Genomic DNA, 19,823 nt, shown 5'->3' with positions numbered 1-19,823 from the left:
TACTGAAGAACAAATGACATTATAAACCCAAAGGCCTGGGGACAAATGTGACCTCCCTTTGCTCTTGCTCTAGAAGCAAGGCTGGGTGGCTGGGGAGCTGCGGTCCCAGCCTAGGAGAACTTAGGTTGTGAAATGCTCCTAGGGGTGCTTTCAGTGAAATTACTGACAGCACCTAGGACCTGATGGCCAGTTCCAGATGCCAACAAGATGAAGTCGACCAACTGCTCCTTTTTACCATACAAACAACTTTTATTTGCATGTGGCTACTAAGTAAATATTAAATAGTGCTCATCCTAGACAGCTGCCAGGTAACAAAAAGAGAGACACATAGAGGCTTTTCAAGGTATCAGGTTGCAAAAAAAAAAAAAGTATCAAAGTGATCAGAAAGTGAGCAGCAAGCAGTAGTGAAGCCAGAATTTTCTTTGCCATGACTCCTGTAGTTCTGTCCCTGCCCCCGCAAACCCCAGGAGGGGAAACAGGTTGATACAAAACTGTAAGGTCTCAAACCAGTTAGGACAAGTCCCTTTCTCATAATAATTTATTTCATTCCCAATGACAGAAGGCATGTGCAGTTAAAGGGCTGTGCCCCACTCGTCTGGGTCAGCAGAAGAGTACAGCTTTCTTTGGAAAAATATTTACTTTAAAACCAAGCACCTTGATTTGATATTTCAGTGTGCACAACTTTGCCCATCTAGGTCCTGGTGAGCCCTGGCCCAACCTCGTGGGCACCACCATTCTGCCAGGCCTCAGAGGGCCACCGGGTGCTTAAGAGAATGCGAGGGGGGTGAGTGCAGGTGGAGGAGCACGCTCCCTGGGACACGAGTCCTTCACTCCTCGCTGAGATGATGCGGCAGCCTTTTCTTCCAATGTGGCTGTGGCGGAAGAATGCATGGATGTAATGTTTTTGCCTTCTTCCCTGGGGGTCTTTTCTGAGGAACCAGGCACCGTCTGGTTCTTAAGAGGTGGAGTCCTGGAATCCTGACCCAGGCGCCAGCAGCTGCGCAGTTTCTGAGATGTCAGACTCATGGAGGAGCAGGCTATGCCCTTCCCTCCCCACTCCCCACCCCTCAATACCCAGGTCTAACTATATAATGATTTATTTTCCCCACAAATCTTCCTCAAAATTGGTTTCATGCAGATTTTCCTTGGATCCCAATGCTGGAGAGGAAAGGGGAAGGGAAGTGGGAGGCTGGTGGGCAGGGTGGCTTGATCCTGTCAGCCTCCCGGGGAACTCAGGACCACAGCTCCCTAGCGCAGGCTCAACAAGGCACCAGGAACAAGGTCTGTGCATCTGCATTAGATCTGAAGGCCTTGGCAGCACCTCTTCAATTTTAAGAGAATCAGACGGGGCGTGGTGGCTCAAGCCTGTAATCCCAGCCCTTTGGAGGCCGAGGTGGGTGAATCACGAGGTCAGGAGATTGAGACCATCCTGGCTAATACGGTGAAACCCCATCTCTACTAAAAATACAATAAAATTAGCTGGGCGTGGTGGCGGGTGCCTCTAGTCCCAGCTACTCGGGAGGCTGAGGCCAGAGAATGGCGTGAACCCGGGAGGCGGGGCTTGCAGTGAGTGGAGATCACGCCACCGCACTCCAGCCTGGGTGACAGAGCGAGACTCCGTCTAAAAAAAAAAAAGAGAGAGAGAATCATCAGAATCAGACTGAGTATTCCCCTGGACCTACTCTACGGAAACCCACAGCTGAGGCAAAATCCCCAAACAGACTTGACATTAGTGGAACTGGGATTCTCCATCAGTGGAGTGAGGGCTTTGATGTGAGTTGTCTAGAAGAGCAAGTTCATGGTCAGATAATTCCAAGAGACAGTTGTTTTCCCAGGAGAAAGAAAAGCGTCGTCCTATTCAGCAGAGTGAATTTAAATGTCCAAACAAAGTGTGGTGTCATCGCTCAGTCTGCAAGGATGCTCTGTTAATCCTGTGGACGTTTTTTGGCGGATCTTCTGTTTATCATCCAGATGGCAAATGTTGGAAGCTGCTTTTGGGGACCAATAATTGGGGCCCAAGGAGCATTTCCCCCTTGGCCTGGCACCTGTGCATCAATGGTAATAGATGCTGAAGGCATGGAGGATGTAGAGCAGCGTGGTGATGAAGGCGAAGAACTGGATGGAGGTGGAGAGCGACTGTTAGAGACAGCAGCGAAAACTCTTGCCCACCCGCCAGGGACCCTCAGCCCCACTGCCCAGGAGGCCACCCATGACCCTGCCTCCTCATGACGCTGCCTCCTCGCCTCCTGCCTGGCCTGAGGGCAGCAACCCCTGGCCAATGACTCCCTCTCCTGGAAACTCTCCATCATGGCATCCCTGGGGCCATCCTGGTGTCCTGCCCTGACTGCAGTATCTGTCTCACCTGCACCTGGCTGTGAAGCAGGTTCACCTCCACTCTAGCCCTGGGCCCATATCCCACACTGACCTCCTGCCCGAGGCCCACTCTCCTCTACCCACCTCCAGCAAACCTGTGTTCTGAGCACTCCTACAGCTCCCCTCGCTGGTCCAGAACTCTGCTCTGAGCGGCTGCTTATCAGCTCCTTGTGACTGTTCAGACCTCCTCCCGCATTTCCTGGCTCACACTGAGCCCCTGACATTTCCTCACAAGCCTCACAAGCCCAGTGGGCCCCAGGGTCCTCCTCTCGCCCCGCTTCCTGAGCCTGACGCCTGTGACCCCTGACTCCTCCTGCCTCCCTTGCCAGCCATGTGCAAAGCCACCCCAAAGGCTACTGATTTCCCTGCCTAGCTCATGGGACATGCATTTCTCCCTTGTCTCAGCCACCAGCATCCCTCAGCAGGACTCCTCATGGCCTCACTTGTCCTTTTCTGCCTGCCCTGACCCTTGAATCTGCTGCACCATTCAGGCAGGGCAGGCAGAAGTGGACAAGTGAGGACACTTCTCACTCATGGGGAGAACACGACCGTGTTGCCCCACATTGAAGCTGTGTGATAGCTCTGCTCTTTTCTCAGGGTAGGGCCTGTCACCTTCACCTTTCGGGCCCTTCCAAACATCCCAGCCCCACTCTGCCCCACTGTCCACTCACACGCTCCTCATTCAGTCAGTCAGTCAACAAATATCTTTTAAGCACCTGCTTTCCTTCAAGAACAACTGTGGGTATAACAGTGAAGAAAATATTCAAACATTCCTGCCCTTAGGGAGCTTACATTTGAGAGATAAGAAGCAGACAGCAGCAAGACAGACAAGTAACACATACATGGGTTAGATGGAGGTAAACGCCACCCACTGTGGGGTGCACTGTGACCCTCTGGGGTGGCCACTAGATATTTCAGCTGCCTTCCAGCCTGTCTGCCTCCCTTCCCTCCTCATCAGGGGAGTTTAACTTCCTAAACCTGCAAGTCCAGCAATGGCCCCTGCAGCCCTCCATGGCCCAGCCTGTCTGCAGCATGGCACCCTGCTATTCACCCATGGTCAGCTGTCCCAGCCACACCACCCTCCTGGCTGCCCTTGAGCATACAGAGGGACCTTGGCAGGGGTAACTGCCTGCTGGGATCTCAGCAGGGGTAACTGCCTGGTGGCCCCTGCCTCCTTCTGTCCTCTTGACAGGGACTTCCTTGATGCCCCCTCCCCTGAGACCTTGGCATTCCGCTTTCCCCTTCCCTGCTTCTTCTTCTCCCAATAGTTCAGCCATGCCGAGGGATGTGGGCTCCATTCCAAAGACAGTGGGTGCCACTGAAGGATTTTCAGTAGGAGAGAGACACCTGTTCCAATTTGTGTTTTGGAAAAAAAAAAATTCTGCAGACAGTGTTGGGGGTCTAAGAGAGAGGAAAGCTGGAGTGGGAACGATAGAAGGTAAAAGAGGACCCCTGAATGTGGGTGCACAGGTTTACAGGGACACACATCCCTCTCCCCTGCTCGCGTGGCTCCTTCACTTGAGGGCTCAGGGTCTATGCAGCACAAGGCAGAGTTAGACCTCCTGCACTAAACATCTTCTAGCCAAGACTGCTATCCGTGGCCAGCCCACTCACCGAGGCTGCCGTGTTAATGTAGTAAATTCTCGGGTCCATGCTCTCAGAAACAATCGTGGCATGTGCTTGTAGGACGGCAGCACTCATGTACAGGATGCCAGTGGTCCCGTGGTACAGGCTGTCCTGGAAATGCAGAGCAGAGCCACGCATGGCCATGTCAATCAGGTGAGCATTTTCCTCTCTGACTACATAGCTGTAAAGAATGAGCAAACGAGGCAGGCCAGCTCCCCGAGACTCCTGCTTTTTTTTTTTTTTTTTTTTTTTTTTTTTTTTTTTTTTTTTTTTTTGCAGTGTGATTTGGTTTGGCTCTGTGTCCCCACCCAAATCTTGTCTCGAATTGTAATCCCCACGTGTTGAGGGAGGGACCTGCTGGGAGATGACTGGATCATGGGAGCAGTTTCCCCATGCTGTTCTCATGATAGTGAGGGAGTTCTCATAAGATCTGATGGTGTAAAAGTGTGACACTTTCCCTCTCCTACTCTCTACTGCTGCCATGTAAGGCATGCCTTGCTTCCTCTTCGCCTTCCACCATGATTGTAAGTTTTGTAAGATCTCCCTAGCCATGCAGAACTGCGAGCCAATTAAACCTCTTTTCCTTACAAATTACCCAGTCTCAGGTAGTTCTTTATAGCAGTGTGAGAATGGACTCATACAGAAAATTGGTACTGGGAGTCAGGCACTGCTATAAAGATACCTGAAAATGTGGAAGCAACTTTGGAACTGGATAATGGACAGAGGTTGCAACAGTTAGGAGTACTCAGAAGAAGACAGGAAGATGTGTGAAAGTTTGGGACTTCCTAGGGACTTGTTGAATGATTTTGACCAAAATGCTGATAGTGATACAGACAATGAAATCCAGGCTGAGGTGGTCTCAGATGGAGATGAGGAACTTATTGGGAACTAGAATAAAAGTCACTCTTGCTATACTTTAGCAAAGAGACTAGTGGCATTTTACCCCGTCCTAGAGATCTGTGGCACTTTGAACTTAAAAGAGATGATTTGGGGTATCTGGCAGAAGAAATTTCTAAGCAGTAAAGCATTCAAGATGTGACCTGACTTTTCCTGAAAATGTACAATCATATGCATTCACAAAGAGATGGTCCAAAACTGGAACTTAAGTTTAAAAAGGAAGCAGGACATAAAAGTTTGGAAAATTTGCAGCCTGACCATGTGGTAGAAAAGAAAAACATATTTTCTGGGGAAAATTTCAAGCTGTCAGCTGCAGAAATTTTCATAAATAATGAGGGGCCCCAAGACAATGGGGAAAATATCTCCAGGGCATTTCAGAGATTTTCACAGCAGCCCCTCCCATCACAGGCTCAGAGACCTAGGAGGGAAAAATGGTTTTGTGGGCCAGGCTCAGGGCCCTGTTGCTCTGTGCAGTCCTGGAACACAACACCCTGCAACCCAGCTGCCCCAGCTCCAGCAGTGGGAGCCAAGTTACAGCTCGGGCCATTGTTTCAGAGGGATAAGCCCAAAGCCTTGGCAGCTTACACATGGTGTTGGGCCTACAGGCATGCAGAAGGCAAGAATTGAGGTTTAGGAATCTCTGCCATGATTTCAGAGGATGTATGGAAATGCATGGATGTCCAGGCAGAATCTGCTGCAGGGGTGGAGCCCTTATGAAGAACCTCTACTAGGGCAGTGCAGAAGGGAAATGTGGGGTCGGAGCCCCTACACAGAGTCCCCACTGCAGCACTGGCTAGTAGAGCTGTGAGAAGAGGGTCATCATCCTTCAGACCCCAGAATGGTAGGTCCACTGACAGTTTGCATCAGGCACCTTGAAAAGCCACAGACACTCAATGCCAGTTTGTGAAAGCAACTGCAGGGGCTGTACTGTGAAGAGCCACAGGGATGGAACTGCCCAAGGCCTTGGGTGCCCACTCTTTGCAACAGTGTGACTTGAAAGTGAGACATGAAGTCAAAGGAGATTTTGGAGTGTTGGCATTTAATGGCTGCCCTGCTGGGTTTAGGATTTGCATAGGTCCTGTAGCCCCTTTGTTTTGACCAATTTCTCCCATTTGTAATGGGAGCATTTATGCAATGCTTGTACCCTTATTGTGTCTTGGAAGTAACTAACTTGCATTTTGATTTTACGGGCTCATAGGCAGACAAGACTTCCCTTGTCTCAGATGAGACTTTGGACTTAGACTTTTGGGTTAATGTTGGAATAAGTTGAAACTTTGGGGGACTGTTGGGAAGGCATGATTGTATTTTTAAATGTGAGAAGGACATGAGATTTGGGAGAGGCAGGGGTATAATGATATGGTTTGGCTCTTTGTCCCCACCCAAATCTCATCTCCAATTGTAATCCACATGTATCAAGGGAGGGACCTGGTGGGAGGCAATTGGATCATGGGGGCAGTTTCCCCTGTGCTGTTCTCATGATACTGAATGAGTTCTCGTGGAGTCTGATGGTTTAAAAGTATGGCACCTCTCCCTCCCCTCTCTCTCCTGCTGCCATGCAAGGCATGCCTTGCTTACCCTTCACCTTCCACTATGATTGGAAGTTTCCTGAGACCTCCCTAACCATGAGGAACTATGAGTCAATTAAACTTCTTTTCTTTATAATTTACCCAGTCTCAAGTAGTTGTTTATAGCAATGTGAGAATAGACTAATACACAGTGTTTTAAATGTAATATCTATGTCATAAGCAATGGCAGATTAATAAAGATCAGTATATTTCAGTTACCCAAGTAACAGTTACCCAAGTAAGATCTATAGTAAGAATGAATTGTCTATCTGTGAAATTGTGAAGAAGAAAAAAGAAGTGCATGCATAGCATAATTGGGGTTCAGTACTATCTGAGGATTCAGGCTTCCCTTAGGGGTCTTGGGACTTGTCCTCCAGAGATAGGGGGACCACTGTATACTGTCTTAGGTATGCTGAGGAATTGTTTACTTTGTATACATGTGATAATGTGAGAAAGTTGGCGGGTTTTCTGGGAAACATACTGAAGTGTGTTGAATAGAATGGCATGATGTTTGGGGTTTGCTTTAAAATTCCTTAGTGGGGAAAAAGGCTAGATGAAACAAATGTGGTAAGGTCTTGATAATGCTACAATATGGGTTATGGCTACATGAGGGCCTATAATACAATATTCTGCACTTTTAAATATGTCTTCAATTGTTTGGTATGAAACACTTTTAAAGGGTTTTTTGAGATTATGCAATAACATAAAAATTAGTGATGTAATATTAAATGAAAGCATCTACATCCAAAATTATTTGTAGAGTATAATTTATATAAATATGTGTGTATATATATGTGTGTGTGTGTGTGTGTGTGTGTGTGTGTGTGTATACTTTGCATATAATTCATGTGGGATATGGAAGAAATAACCTGTCACAGGGATTGTGATTGAGATGGACTGATTTTTTCCTACTAGCATTTTCTTCAGTGTTGCTCCAAGGATTTTACCAGGAAGAAAATTTAAGGGAAATACATCAGAATATGCTTGATCACAGGGCATTGTGTGTTCTCCTAACAGGGAAGGCAGTGAAGGGGAATACAAGGAATGATTTACTCTTGCAGAGAAATGTCTTCATTTTGGCCTGGTAGTAACATACTAAGATAAAATGTCTTGGTTCCATAGAAGCCTAGCCCAAGATACCTCCCTGCCCAGAAAGGCCAGTTGTCCTCACCCAACCCAGGACGTCCACCCAGGAGGAGCCATGCTGCTGGTTCTTACCAGAACTCTCCAGGATTCAAATCTTTTGTAAAATCCAAACAAGTAAGACAACAGGAACATCAAGGAGATGAGAAACGAGGTGATTGAGACATACATCACCCATCCTTGCAGCAATGGGAATACTACGTCGGTGGCGGCTACCAGGGTCCAGACCAGGAACCCAAATATCTGGAAGATAAAAGCATAAAAGAAGGGGCTTCATTAGCTAGTATGGAGCATGTTTCCCTTTGCAGGGCATCTCTTTTCTGTGTCTAGCTACAAGTTCAGGTGAAATTAGGAGGGAACCAAGAGGGAAATGGGGAAGGAAGCCTGGCCCCTCTGAGTCACGGTAAAGTCAGGTCTGATTGTTAGAAAATTCAAGGGGTTAATGCAGAGGTCACAAACAGAGGGACCCAGCCAAGTCTGGCCTGTGAATGTGTCTTTTGGCTCAAGCAGTACTGGCATACAGACTTTTAAACAATTCTGAATAAGTTCCCAATGTTTAAAACAGGATATTTCACATGGAAAATCCAGATTTGGGATATTTCTTTAGAAATCTGTGGTTCTGGCCACAGGGTACCCATTTCTCAGGCCAGAGTAGGCTGAAATGAGTTGTGACTGTCTCTTTAAAAGGACCTGGAGTCCTCAGTGGACCACATCCCCTCACCCAATTAACCTCACACCATGCTGTGGGACATTCTCTGTTGCTCACTGACACTGTGGAATTACTAATGAGATAGAGCTTATTTTTGTGTATTTGTTAGCCACTAATATTTCTTCCTCTGTAAAGTTTTTTATTTTTTTAATCAGTTAAATATTTTAAAATAGATTTTTCTTTTTCTTATTGATTCATAGGAATTCTTGCTAATGGTGTGGATTTCATGGACTGTCATAAACATTGCAAATATATTCTGCTAGCATTCACATACTTTATGGTTTCCTTTGATTAACTAAGCCCGTAATTTTAAGGCAGTTGAATATGTCAGTCTTTTCCTTTATTGACTATGTTTTTGTCAAGTTTAAGAAATTCTTCTCTATTTTGAGTCATGAAGATATTCTTGCATCCAAGATTTTCCTCCTGAGATAATTTTCCTTCTTCCTGGAGTGCACCCTTTAGTAATCTCTTTAGTGAAGGTCAGTGGGTAGTAGTCAGTTTGATTTATTAGAAAACGTCCTTAAATTTCCCCTGACAATTATTTTCTCTCCGCACTTCCGAGATGTAGTTCCGCCATGTTGTATATTTCCCGTATGCTTCTGTTGTGTTTTGGCTTCCACGGTTGCTGCTGAAAGGTCAGCTGTCAGTTGAACTCTTGCTTTGTAGGAGTCTGTCTTCCTTATTTGGCTGTATTTAGTCTTCACTCTGTCTTTGGCATTCTGCAGTTTGTGAAACAGTGATACCGTGTGTCGAGATGTGGATATCTTTTTATTACTCCTGCTTAGTGTTCATTCTACATTTAATATCTGAAAATTCCATTCACTTGGCCTTAACAGCTTGATTCTGCAGTTTGTGGCTTCCATTAACTTCTATTCTTGTTCACTTGTTTCCTCTTATGTTTAGTGAATTTTGACTGGGAGCTCATGTCTGTGGAGGTAGCTCAGTTCTGAAAGATGTATCAGAAACTTTCTAGACCAAACAACTTCACTCACTTTTTTTTCTTGAGGGAGTCTCTCTCTGTCACTCAGGCTGGAGTGCAGAGGTGCAATCATGGCTCTCTGCAGCCTCCAACTCCTGAGATCAAGTGATCCTCCTACCTCAGCCTCCTAAGTAGCTAGGACTACAGGTACATACTACCACACTTGGCCAATTTTTATTTTATTTTTTGTAGAGACAGGGGCTTGCTTTGTTGCCCAGGCTGGTCATCCCTGGCCTCAAGCAATCCTCTTGCTTTGGCCTCCCAAAGTGCTGAGATTACAGGCATGAGCCACTGTGCCCTGTCTTCAAGCCCTTGTCTATAGCTCAGCCAAAAGATATACAACTTGAGTTCTGCTTTCCAAACTATATCCCTAGCTTTCTGGGACCAGCAATTCTTATATTACAACTGGCCAATACATAGACATAGATATGTCACCCTTTACTTTCTGAGGCTTCCCCTTGCTGTTGTCAGCTGTTGTCTTTGAATTTATGGAGCATTCTTGGGCTCTCAAGGAGAAAAGGGGAAAAGGAGATGAGAAGCTAGAATAGAATAGGAAGTTGACCACAAGGCAGAGACTCCTCAGCAAGGAATACAATCACAGCTTTACAGGCTGGAAAACAGCTCCAGCAGCCTGGTGCCTCTTAAAGCACCAGTTCTGGGAGCAAATTCCCCCTTAACAGTCAAAATCCAAGTGAATTTTGGAAATCTTAGGCTGGTCTGAGACTGCCGGAGAATGAGTCAAGGCCTGCTTGTCCTAGGAAGGGGGCGGGAGGGATGGGAGCCGCTGTCCTCTGGCTCCCCCTCAACTGTGCTGTTGCGTGTCAATCCCAGTGACAAGGGCTGCTGATGCTTCAGAAAGGTACCAGGGCTCAGCTTTAAGGCACTTGCCAAGAAGCTATGAGAAGTACATTAAAATGCTGGCACATGAACAATGCTGGTTATTAGTGATTCACCAGGTACTTTACAGTTTTTTAAATGCATTCACTCAGACTGCCTCATTTAGTCCACACAGCAATTCTAACTCCCTTGGAAAGACCAGAGAACTACCGTTTGATACCTTCCACTGCTTACTGCTAGCTCGTCTGTGCCAGGCATGGGGACAGCAAGGGAACCTCAGCCACGTCTTGCCAGTCAGTGCCTGCAGACGGGTCCTGGTCCCCCTCTTGCCATCAGCAGCTTCCTTGGCCAGACACAGTCATGCATGTTACTTACATTCTCATGTTTAATCTTTGCCACAGTCCATGAGGTAATACTGTACCAGAGGGGACTGGGGCCTGAGGTCACACAGGCAGTGCGTGGTGGGACTAGGACATGGTGTAGGACACTTGTGGTTCTTGCCCCAAAAACCAGATTTCAAGGCCAAAGGCAGGGCCAGGTGGAGGCTCCTAGAATGTGCCAGAGGGTGGCCTGCTAGAGCCTCAGCCAAGTTCTGCCTGGGGCATTAAGGGCCTTGATGGGGATATCATACCTGCAGTCTCAGGGAGCCCATCAGCGGCCTCCTCTCTCTGGGTTCCAGCTACGGCTTAGGGATCACTGTCCTGCCTTTCACAACAGGCCAGGGGCCTCTGAGCATTTGGGAATCTACTCAAATGTCACGGGAACCTTCCTGCAATGGCTTCAGTGTTGCAGAATCAATGTTCTGCAGAAGAAAGTCACTCACTTTCTTATTTCCACACCCCTCTACCTCCTGAACAGTAGGAGGGGCCAGAGCCAAGGGCTACAGGTGGATTTAAACCCGGTGGAGTTCGTGATCTCATTTCTGTCTCAAGTAGTGTAGCTTGGATTCCTTATAGTTGTGAAAACTTTGAGTGTTTGTTTTTACTTCTTCTTAAAGCTCACATTTGGCTTTCCAAATTTCCTGGTGGCCTAAACTGCTTTCCCATTTTAATGCTTATTTTTGTATTTCCTCAGAGCAGGAGATATTTTTTTTTCAATGGTTGGGGCTGGCCCTCAACGTGGAGAAATATTTGATTACAGCGAGCCATTTAGAGCAAGTAGATTTCAAGCACAACTTTGGCAGATCCTTTTCTTATAAGCAAACACACACAGTCATATATAAATTTTCCAAAAGGCTGAACGGAAACTTGAAAGGACGTCTTAAGGAAAGATGGAGCTTAACAATAGGTTTTTAAAACCTGTTCTTCTCTAGAACATGAAGAGCTCCTTCATTTTTCAGAAAGTTTGTTAAGAACTAGAATATGAGAACTGGGGTAACAACACCCAGACTGGAGTCCAGGAAGAAAGGGCTGACACCAGGTTTGGAGAGGGAGGTTGAGCCTGGATGTTACCACACCAGATAGTGAGAAAACTTCCAAAGCCTCCTCGGGTCCGGCCAAAAGGAATCAGCAGGCTCCTGCTGGTCAAACTTGGGTCCCTCCTGGGACCGCTTGGGCTTCTTACAGCTACAATGGATTGGAATGCATCAACTAAGGTAAAAATCCATGAATTCAAAATGATACTTAAAATAAAAACTTCTTTGGTCACTTTTGGAGGATGCTTATTATTTTGAAAACTGCTTTAAAAGAAAAAGAAGCTGGCAAAAAATGTGGTGTGGGGGCAAAGAGCTTCTCAAATACACACATACCGGAACACTACACTCCAGGTGGCACTCTTAAGTCCTACTACTCCTAGAACCCTTTGGGAACTTCAAGAAAGCCCCAGGGTCTGGGTCCTGCCCCCAGAGAGTCTGCTTGAACAGGCAAGGGAGGCTGCGTTGTTGAGAGTTCCCCAGGCGGGGTGGCCAGGGCTGAGAAAGCCTGAGGCCAGCTCTCTGCTTCTACTCTCACCTCCAGTCCATGCACCGTGCAGTACCTTTCCTCCTGGGTTTGAGTCCCAGCTCTGCCTGGTGGGCAGGCCATTTAGCTTATCTGTGCCTCTGTGTCCCTGTCCATCAAATAGAGGAGGTGGGGGGTCTCACTGGCCCCTCTATCATCCGGCCCTTGTGATGGTTTGGTGGGTCTGTCTGGCACATGGTGAATGTCGGCTGTAGTAGCCATAACCATTTGGAATGGCACAGAGGGCAGGAAGGGACGTTCCATGAGAAAGATACAGAGGAGGGAATGTCCAAGAGAGGCCTCTCTAAAGGATGGGAAGTTCACTTTTGGAAAGGAGGGATGAGAGATCAGCTGGGTGGGTGAGATAACATTTAGAGGGCACAGACCCTTCTTATGAGTTGATTATAGCTTTGGTCACCAAGAAAAATGTACCTACACCACACACACACACACACACACACACACACACACACACACAATTTTTGCCTACAAATCTGGGAACTCATAGACCCCCAATGTCCGCCTGCAACTTCCCAGTTGAAGTCCATTGCCACCTCCAGGTTAAATAACTTTGCCATCAACGACTCTATTATTTTGGCAATATTGATCAAAACATTAAATGCACATACTGTTCAACTCAATAATTTCACTTGATGGAATTTGTCCTACAAATGATGCACATGAGCAAAACGACAAAGATAAAAGTTGTTTATTGCAGCCTGTTGATTACAGGAAAGCTAGGAAATGACCCCTTTATTCAGAGGGAACCAGTTAAATCAATTATGTCTACAAAGTGAAACACTCAGCAATCTTCAAAAAAATAAAAAATAAAAGAGAAAATTCTATATCCCAAAATGGAACAAGCTCCAAGAATTTGTAAAGGCACAGACCAGTGTACCCAGTGTGCTATGATTTGTGCAGAAAAAGAAGAAAATGCGTGCATGAGTGTGTGAGTGTCTGTGTATATGTGCATTTGTTGCGGGTGAACAGAATATTCCCAGAATGAGACCCAATCAGCCAGTCAGTGCCTTGGTCTCGGGGGAGCAGAACCTCCTGGCTTGCAGACAGTTTTGAATGTAGGACCACGTTCACATTTAAAATAACCCAAAACAAAAAATAAGTAAATTTAAAAAGAAAAGAAAGCTGCGTGGGCACTGGAGGCTCACTGGAGAATTCTGACTGGGAAGAGATAAGGAGGACGGCCTTTGGGGAGAGTGGATCTGCTCACCCACACAGAGCAGCTGGAAGCCCCTCATGGGCAGGAGAGGGGCTGCTGCAGGGGCCGGGATCACACACAGAGGCTCTGAGACAGAGGCTGCCTGAGTAATGACGCCCTGGGAATGGTGAAGGATATGTCAAAAAGATGTATGGTCTCTGGTCTGTGTGGCCAGGGCTCTGGGCTGTGGCTGGGAGGTGTGGGTTTGGGGTGGAGCAGACAAGGAGCTGAGAAGCAGGGAGGCGTGCCAGGGGTGGGTACCTGGTGGCAGGTTTTTCTGCATAGCTGGGCGTTGCTTCAGCATGGCAGGTTTCATGTACTGCCAACCCCAAATTCCTTTGCTTACTGCGTCTCTTCTTTTTTTTTTTTTTTTTGCTGGGTCATGATGAAAAATGTTTATTTTAGTGCAGATTGCTATCAAAAGTTTTACAGCTTTTTGCAGGAACGGGTTGTGTTAGTCCAGCTTTCGTGACAGCTTTGCCTCTCCTTTTCTTCCCTGGTACTCAGGTGATCACAGGCTTCATAAAGCCTCAAAACCTTCAGGCTGAGAGGAGGAGGCCCCAGTCAAGATGGGTGTGGCTCATGTCATCAGCAGAGAAGTGAGCCGGGATCTCCTGATCCTACCACGGGCCAGGCAGGCATGGGCTCTGTAAAGGACACACACGGGCGTTGCCCACAGTGGGAACCTGGATACCCCGAAGGCTCCCTCTGCCACTGTGATGTTTCAGGATGAAGGAAACGATTGCCCCTCGCATTCAGGTGTGCAGAGTACATGCTGTTTAAGTCCAGGCTCTCTTGTTACTATATGCCTCTCTCTCTTTTTAAAAATTGTGGTTAAACACATATAACAAAATCAACCATCTTAACCATTTTTCAGTGTACAGTTCAGTGGCATTCATGTTCATTCACACTGTCACGCAACCATCACCACCATCCATCGCCAGAGTGCTTTCCATCTTGCAGATCTGAAACTCTGCACCTGTTAAATAATAACTCCCGATTCTTCCCTCCCCACAGTCCCTGGCAACCACCATTCTGCTTTCTGTCTACTCTGGGTACCTGATATGAATGGAATCATGCCGTGTTTGTCCTTTTGTGACTGCGTTTCCTCACTTAGCATAATGTCCTCAAAGTTCATCTGTGTTGTAGCATGTGTCAGAATGTCCTTCTTTTTCAAGGCTGAATACTGTTCCATTGCATATGTGTGTCACGGCTGGTTTATCCACTCATCTGCTTATACACACTGGGCTTGCTTCCACCTTTGGCTATTGTGAATAATGCTGCTATGAACATGGGTGTTAAAATAGCTCTTTGATGCACACCCTTCAAATGAAAAACCAGCGGGGCGCAGTGGCTCACACCCGTAATCCCAGCACTTTGGGAGGCCAAGGTGGGCATCACTTGAGCCCAAGGGTTCAAAAGCAGCCTGGGCAACATGGCAAAACCTTGTCTCTAAAAAAATACAAACATTACCCAGACATGGTGGCACATGCCTGTAGTCCGAGCTTCTTGGGGGTCTGAGATGGGAAGACCACTTGAGCCCGGGAGGTGGACAGCCTTGACTGTGCCACTGCAATCCAGCCTGCGTGACAGAGTGAGACCCTGTCTCACAAAAAAAAAAAAAAAAAAAAAAAAAAAAAAAAAAAAAAAAACAAGACAAGGCCTATCCTGGGGCTGTGCTTCAGACCCCATCAGGCAGTTGCCATACAAAATACCTCAAGAGTCACAGCTCTGTCAAACAGATGTGCGCATGTTCCTGCCACAGTAGCATCCCTCGGGAGTTTGGTTCTGTTCACGCAAAATGAGTGAGAGTTTGGTTCTGAACACGCAGCACTAAGGGGACCTCGCAAAGGACACCTTACAGCACGAGAACTCAAACAGGAAGGCAGAGTGTCACCTGGCTTGACCTCAGCTGGGAATGTGTGTGCGTGTGTGGCAACTCAAGTTTTTCGCTGCTCTGAGCATGTCGGTGACTGTGAAAGTGCCAAGTGTATTAATTTGGGGGTTACAAATACATCTTAGCAAAAGTGGGTGAATTTGCAAATACAGAATCCAGGAGTTATGAGGGTCCACTGTATTTTCAGTGTCAAAATTATCTTCCATCAAGTTGATAAAACCTCATTTACTCAATTAGGCCCTAATCAGGGTATATGGGGGTTTTTAGCGTTTTCCTGTTACAGATGATGCTGCAGCAAATACCTTGTTGCAGAGAGCAGAATATATTCTCTCATGATAAACTGTTTCTGTGGAATGAGTTCCCCAACTGGCCTGACTGGTGAGAGGTATAGGCTCTCACCGGTAAGGGGATGTCGCTGCCCACGCCATTAGGCTCATCACATTCCCTACTAGGGACACGTACTTGACTTAGTCCTGACCAACGAGACAGAGGGAAAATCTTCCTGGTGCCTAAGAAGGGGGCACAGGGCACAATGGTCCCTTTCTTGCTCTGGCCATTACTGTGCAGTGGTGAACCTGAAGCCACGAAATGAAGGAGGAGAAAGATGAAAGGAGCCTGCATCCCAGTCAACAACCGAGCTGCTGACCCAGATCCCACGACACGAGATAGTGCATTTCCCTTCTGTTCAGGCCAGTCCAAGCCAGCGGCAGCCCTTTCACAGCACTGCTGAGGAGTCCCGGGGATTCGAGTGTGTGCATGTCACTCATACCCCTCATCTTCTCTTCAAACACTCCATTGACTCCCATGACTCCCAGGCCAGACTCGGGACACCCACCCTCTGCCTTTATGCCAGGCTCCCCAAGCCTCCACCACATCCCCCAGTCCTGGGACTGGCAAACTATGAGTGAGACTCATTCATGGACTGCGACTCCATTTAGAGGATTATCAACCAGCCTTAAGAACTGGAGCCGACCGGGCATAATGGTGCACACCTGTAACCCCAGCCACCTTGGGAAGCTGAGGTGGGAGGATTGCTTGAGGCTAGGCATTTGAGGCCAGCCTAGGCAACAAATTGAGATCTTGTCTCTAGAAAACATTTCAAAAAATTAACCGAGCACACCTGTAGTCCTAGCTACTTGGGAGGCTGAGTGCGGGGAGGACCCTTTGAGCCCAGGAGTTCCAGGCTGCAGTGAGCTATACTTGTACCACTGCACTCCAGCCTGGGTGACGGGCAAGACTCTGCCCCCACTGCCCCCTCCGCGAAAAAAAAAAAAGAACTTAAGCAGACTAGGATATAAAGTAGAGGAGTGTATTTTGTACAGGAAAGGGAAATACTGTTTCCTGGATCTTTTGTTTCACTTACACACACACACGCCTGTAGTGTACCAGGGTGTGATGGAAATCTCTCTTTTTTTGTGGATGAGTTTGTGGGAGCCTTTGCTCCAGCGTGCCTTCCTTCCTGCCCGCCCCTGGACCACTCCTCCCCTTCACAGCACTGTCCCATGGGTAGGCCACAGCCCAGCACAGGCCCCAGCCTGGCGCCTGCAGCATCATCCCAGCGCCTGAGGGGCCATGCGGGGGCCTGGGTGGGAGTGGGAGTCGCTGAAGAAGGTGAAGGGAAATGTGGTGAGATGACAGGCCCGTTGTCAGGAAGAGTGGGAGGAGCCCTGGAGTGCCCTACCTCTGTGGGGCTGCAACGCCCTGTACCCCAGCTAGGGTCTTCCACACGCATGCTCCTACCTCAAGTGCCACAGCTGGAGGCCAGGGACCCAGCCACGCTGTGCTGGGTGCTCCTGGGCAGGGCTCACCTGACTGCAAGTCTCCCTGTGGGTGGCTCAGAGACCCAGAGCCCACCTGGGTGCTGCTTACAGCTCATGAGGCAGTTCCCACGCCCGTGTCACTGGCCCTGCAGCCTCATGAAGCCTTCTGAGCAGCCATCCTTATCTCCTTTGTGCTTTGAATACGGGAGGATGCTGGCTCTAAAAGGCAGAGGGGCATCCTCAGTTACCCAGCAGGGGTGTGGCAGGCCTGTCTCCTGTACCCCAAGAGGACCCTGAAAACGAGTAGCATTGCATGGACGTTCCACACTCCGCAGTTCAACCTAGCACACTTCCAAACCCTGAGTCACTGCGTCCTGACTCATGGAAGGAGAATTTCTTTTTCTCTGGCTTTAAGGCTAGCAGGAAATTGCCAGCCCAGGCCCCTTAGGCCTCCAGTGAGGGCCGGGTCTCATCTCCCACTGGAGAACAGTGTTGGCGGGAACTTCCATCCAGCATTGGTGGGAACTCGTGTCCACAGCTGCTCCTGGCTGAGCGAGTCATATAAGGGGGTCCTAGGTACTCATAAGCACTCACAGAATGGGGCTGGCAGTGTGCCCGACCTCTCTGGGATGGGTCCAGAGTGGCAGGAAGCGCAGTCCGGGAGGGGCCCTGAGTCAGGGCCAGGCATCCCCATTCCTGCTTCCTCCTCCCCCAGCACCACGTCCGCTCATTCAGACTGACTGCCTTCACTTTTTATTGACCAAATGGTACAGATTTACAGATTTACAATGTCATATAAAATTGACTAATTAGAACATTCTTTTCCATCCAAAGTCTAAAGCGCTCTTCCTTCTTGTCTCTTAAAGAAAAGGAAGGAGACAAAATTAAGCACAGCATTTGGGGGGCGTATTTTCCCTTTTGTCTACCTGTGCACCTTAGGAAAGCACAGACACGCTGTAAAGCGGCAAGGGGAAGGCATCCTGCTTCCACCGCGGCCCCGTGGCTGGGCTTCCCCACGCTCCCTGGCCCCCCGCCCCAGTGTCCTCTTTCTCACTTTCCCTGTTTGGTCCCGTACATTGAGTAACTTCATGTTCCTACCCATGTTCCCCGCAGGAAGTTGCCTGATGATCCCCGGACTCAGGCTCAGGGGAAGTCCCCATGCTCTCCTTTCTCCTTAGGAGCCCACAGACATTTTGTGACGAGTAATGTACCTGCCCTTCATTAGGCACCAGGTCACTTAGTCCTAGTTGATTGATTGCCTGCTTGGCTCTCCCCAGCTGACCCCCAGTCTGTGTATGACCAGACCCTGAAAGGCAGGGACCAGACCATGTCACCTCCTCCAGGAAGCCACCCTTGACTACCAAGCCCCCCACCCCAGCATACCTCCCCTAGGGTCACTCTCCACTTTCATTGTCTCTCTTTGTCTCTTCCCTGCCTCCTGCCGGGACTCTGAGCTCCTGGAGGCAGGACTGTGCCCTGAGGTCTCTGTCCCTGGGATACAGCACGGAGCCTGGCATAAAGCAAGTGCTTGGTGCATGTCACTGACTCACTTGAGAAAGGAGGAGGGGGCTGCTGGACACACCACTCACCAGCTGCTCACAGCCTCAGCTTCCTGGGACAGATGCCCATGAAGGTGGCACCGCTTGCTGCCTTCTGGGCCTTCCACTGTGGCCCGGCCACAGACTGGCATTCCTGCCAGGAGCCTGAACCAAATGGGGACAGACGTGTATTTGTTTCATCCTCACTTATTTCCTGCTCCATCACCTCCCAGGCCCCAGAAATTCTCCCAGTAGGGTAGGGAGCAACCTTCCCTCAGGATTGCCCCGGAAGGCTTTTCCCACCACCCTGCCGCCTCCCTGACCCCACCGGCACCCCTCGTCATCCTGAGACGCTCCACCGCCCTGGTACATGGGACAGACTACTAAAAATTGTGCTGTCAGAGAGGACGGTGCTCAAATAAATACACCTCCCCCTCCACATCTCCCCCAATATCACTGGGGCAGAGAGAGAGTCCGGATGGGCCGTGCTGGGGGGAGGCTGGTGGGGGTATCTGTGAATAGTGCCGAGGTAGAAAAGCAAAGCTCAAAGAATCCAGCCTTCTTTGAAAGAGGTCTGAAGACTCTGGAGTCTCAGACCCATGATAGTCGGCCCCTCTGGATGGGGAACCTACTGAGGCTGTACTCTGGGACCCCACTGGTATCTTCTAGAGACAGCTTGTGGCCAGGGGACAGAAAGTGGTGCCATGGGGAGCTAGTGCTGTAGAATGTGGTACAAGGGTTGGCCCTGTCCAATGAGGTGGGCCCTGTGTGGGGCCTGAGCAGCCATCCATTCTGGCCGAGATGGGGGAGTCTGACTAGGTAGTGACTGAGGGACAGGCTGGTCTCTTCAGGAGGCAAGAGGGCCCGAGGCTAGGGGCTGGGATGGGAGAGGCAGGGGAGGGGCTGGAGAGGATGGGCGAGGCAGGGGAGGGGCTGGAAAGAGATGAGGGGGGAAAGGCCAGGGTCCTCGAGCTCCTCCCCACTAGGGCCCTTTGCCCTGAGTGTTATTAGTCTGGACAACACTCTAGGAGCCTCTCCTGACTCCCACAGATCTGCCCTGCCCAGGGGAAAGTTCTCCAGGGAGAAAGCTCCTGGGAATGGCGGAGAGAGCCAGCACTTCTACTGGCAAGGCTCCTTATCTGGGGCTCGCCCTGGGTCCAGTGGGTCAGACTGCCCAGGCCTCTCTGTTAGGCTCCATGCCAGCAGCCGGTGGCTCCTTCAGGGCAGCCGTCAATTCTGTGGACCCCTCCAGGTGGGCTGGCCTTCTGACAGTGTGCTTGGTTGTCTGTCTTGGCCGAGCGGAGAGAGGCCACTGGTTCAGGGACAGCTGCTCATGGTCCTGCTGG

The 19,823-nt window shown here is 49.0% G+C and overlaps 1 protein-coding gene across 1 annotated transcript in view; it reads right to left on the bottom strand.

Annotated features, from left to right (window-relative positions):
* Positions 1-225: 225 nt before the first annotated feature.
* MALL (mal, T cell differentiation protein like) overlaps positions 226-19,823 on the bottom strand; it is a 33,347-nt gene continuing 13,749 nt past the window's right edge. The window contains exons 2-4 of the mRNA XM_050753142.1: positions 7,680-7,847; positions 3,988-4,110; positions 226-2,115 (exon numbers count right to left, since the gene is read on the bottom strand). Coding sequence (XP_050609099.1) covers positions 2,053-2,115; positions 3,988-4,110; positions 7,680-7,847 — 354 coding nt within the window. The 3' untranslated portion in view covers positions 226-2,052. The remainder of the gene's footprint in view (positions 2,116-3,987; positions 4,111-7,679; positions 7,848-19,823) is intronic.

Source organism: Macaca thibetana, chromosome 13 (genome assembly GCF_024542745.1).
Source record: "Macaca thibetana thibetana isolate TM-01 chromosome 13, ASM2454274v1, whole genome shotgun sequence".
NCBI classification, from domain to species: Eukaryota; Metazoa; Chordata; class Mammalia; order Primates; family Cercopithecidae; genus Macaca; species Macaca thibetana.
This window is presented reverse-complemented; position numbering and strand designations above follow the sequence as displayed.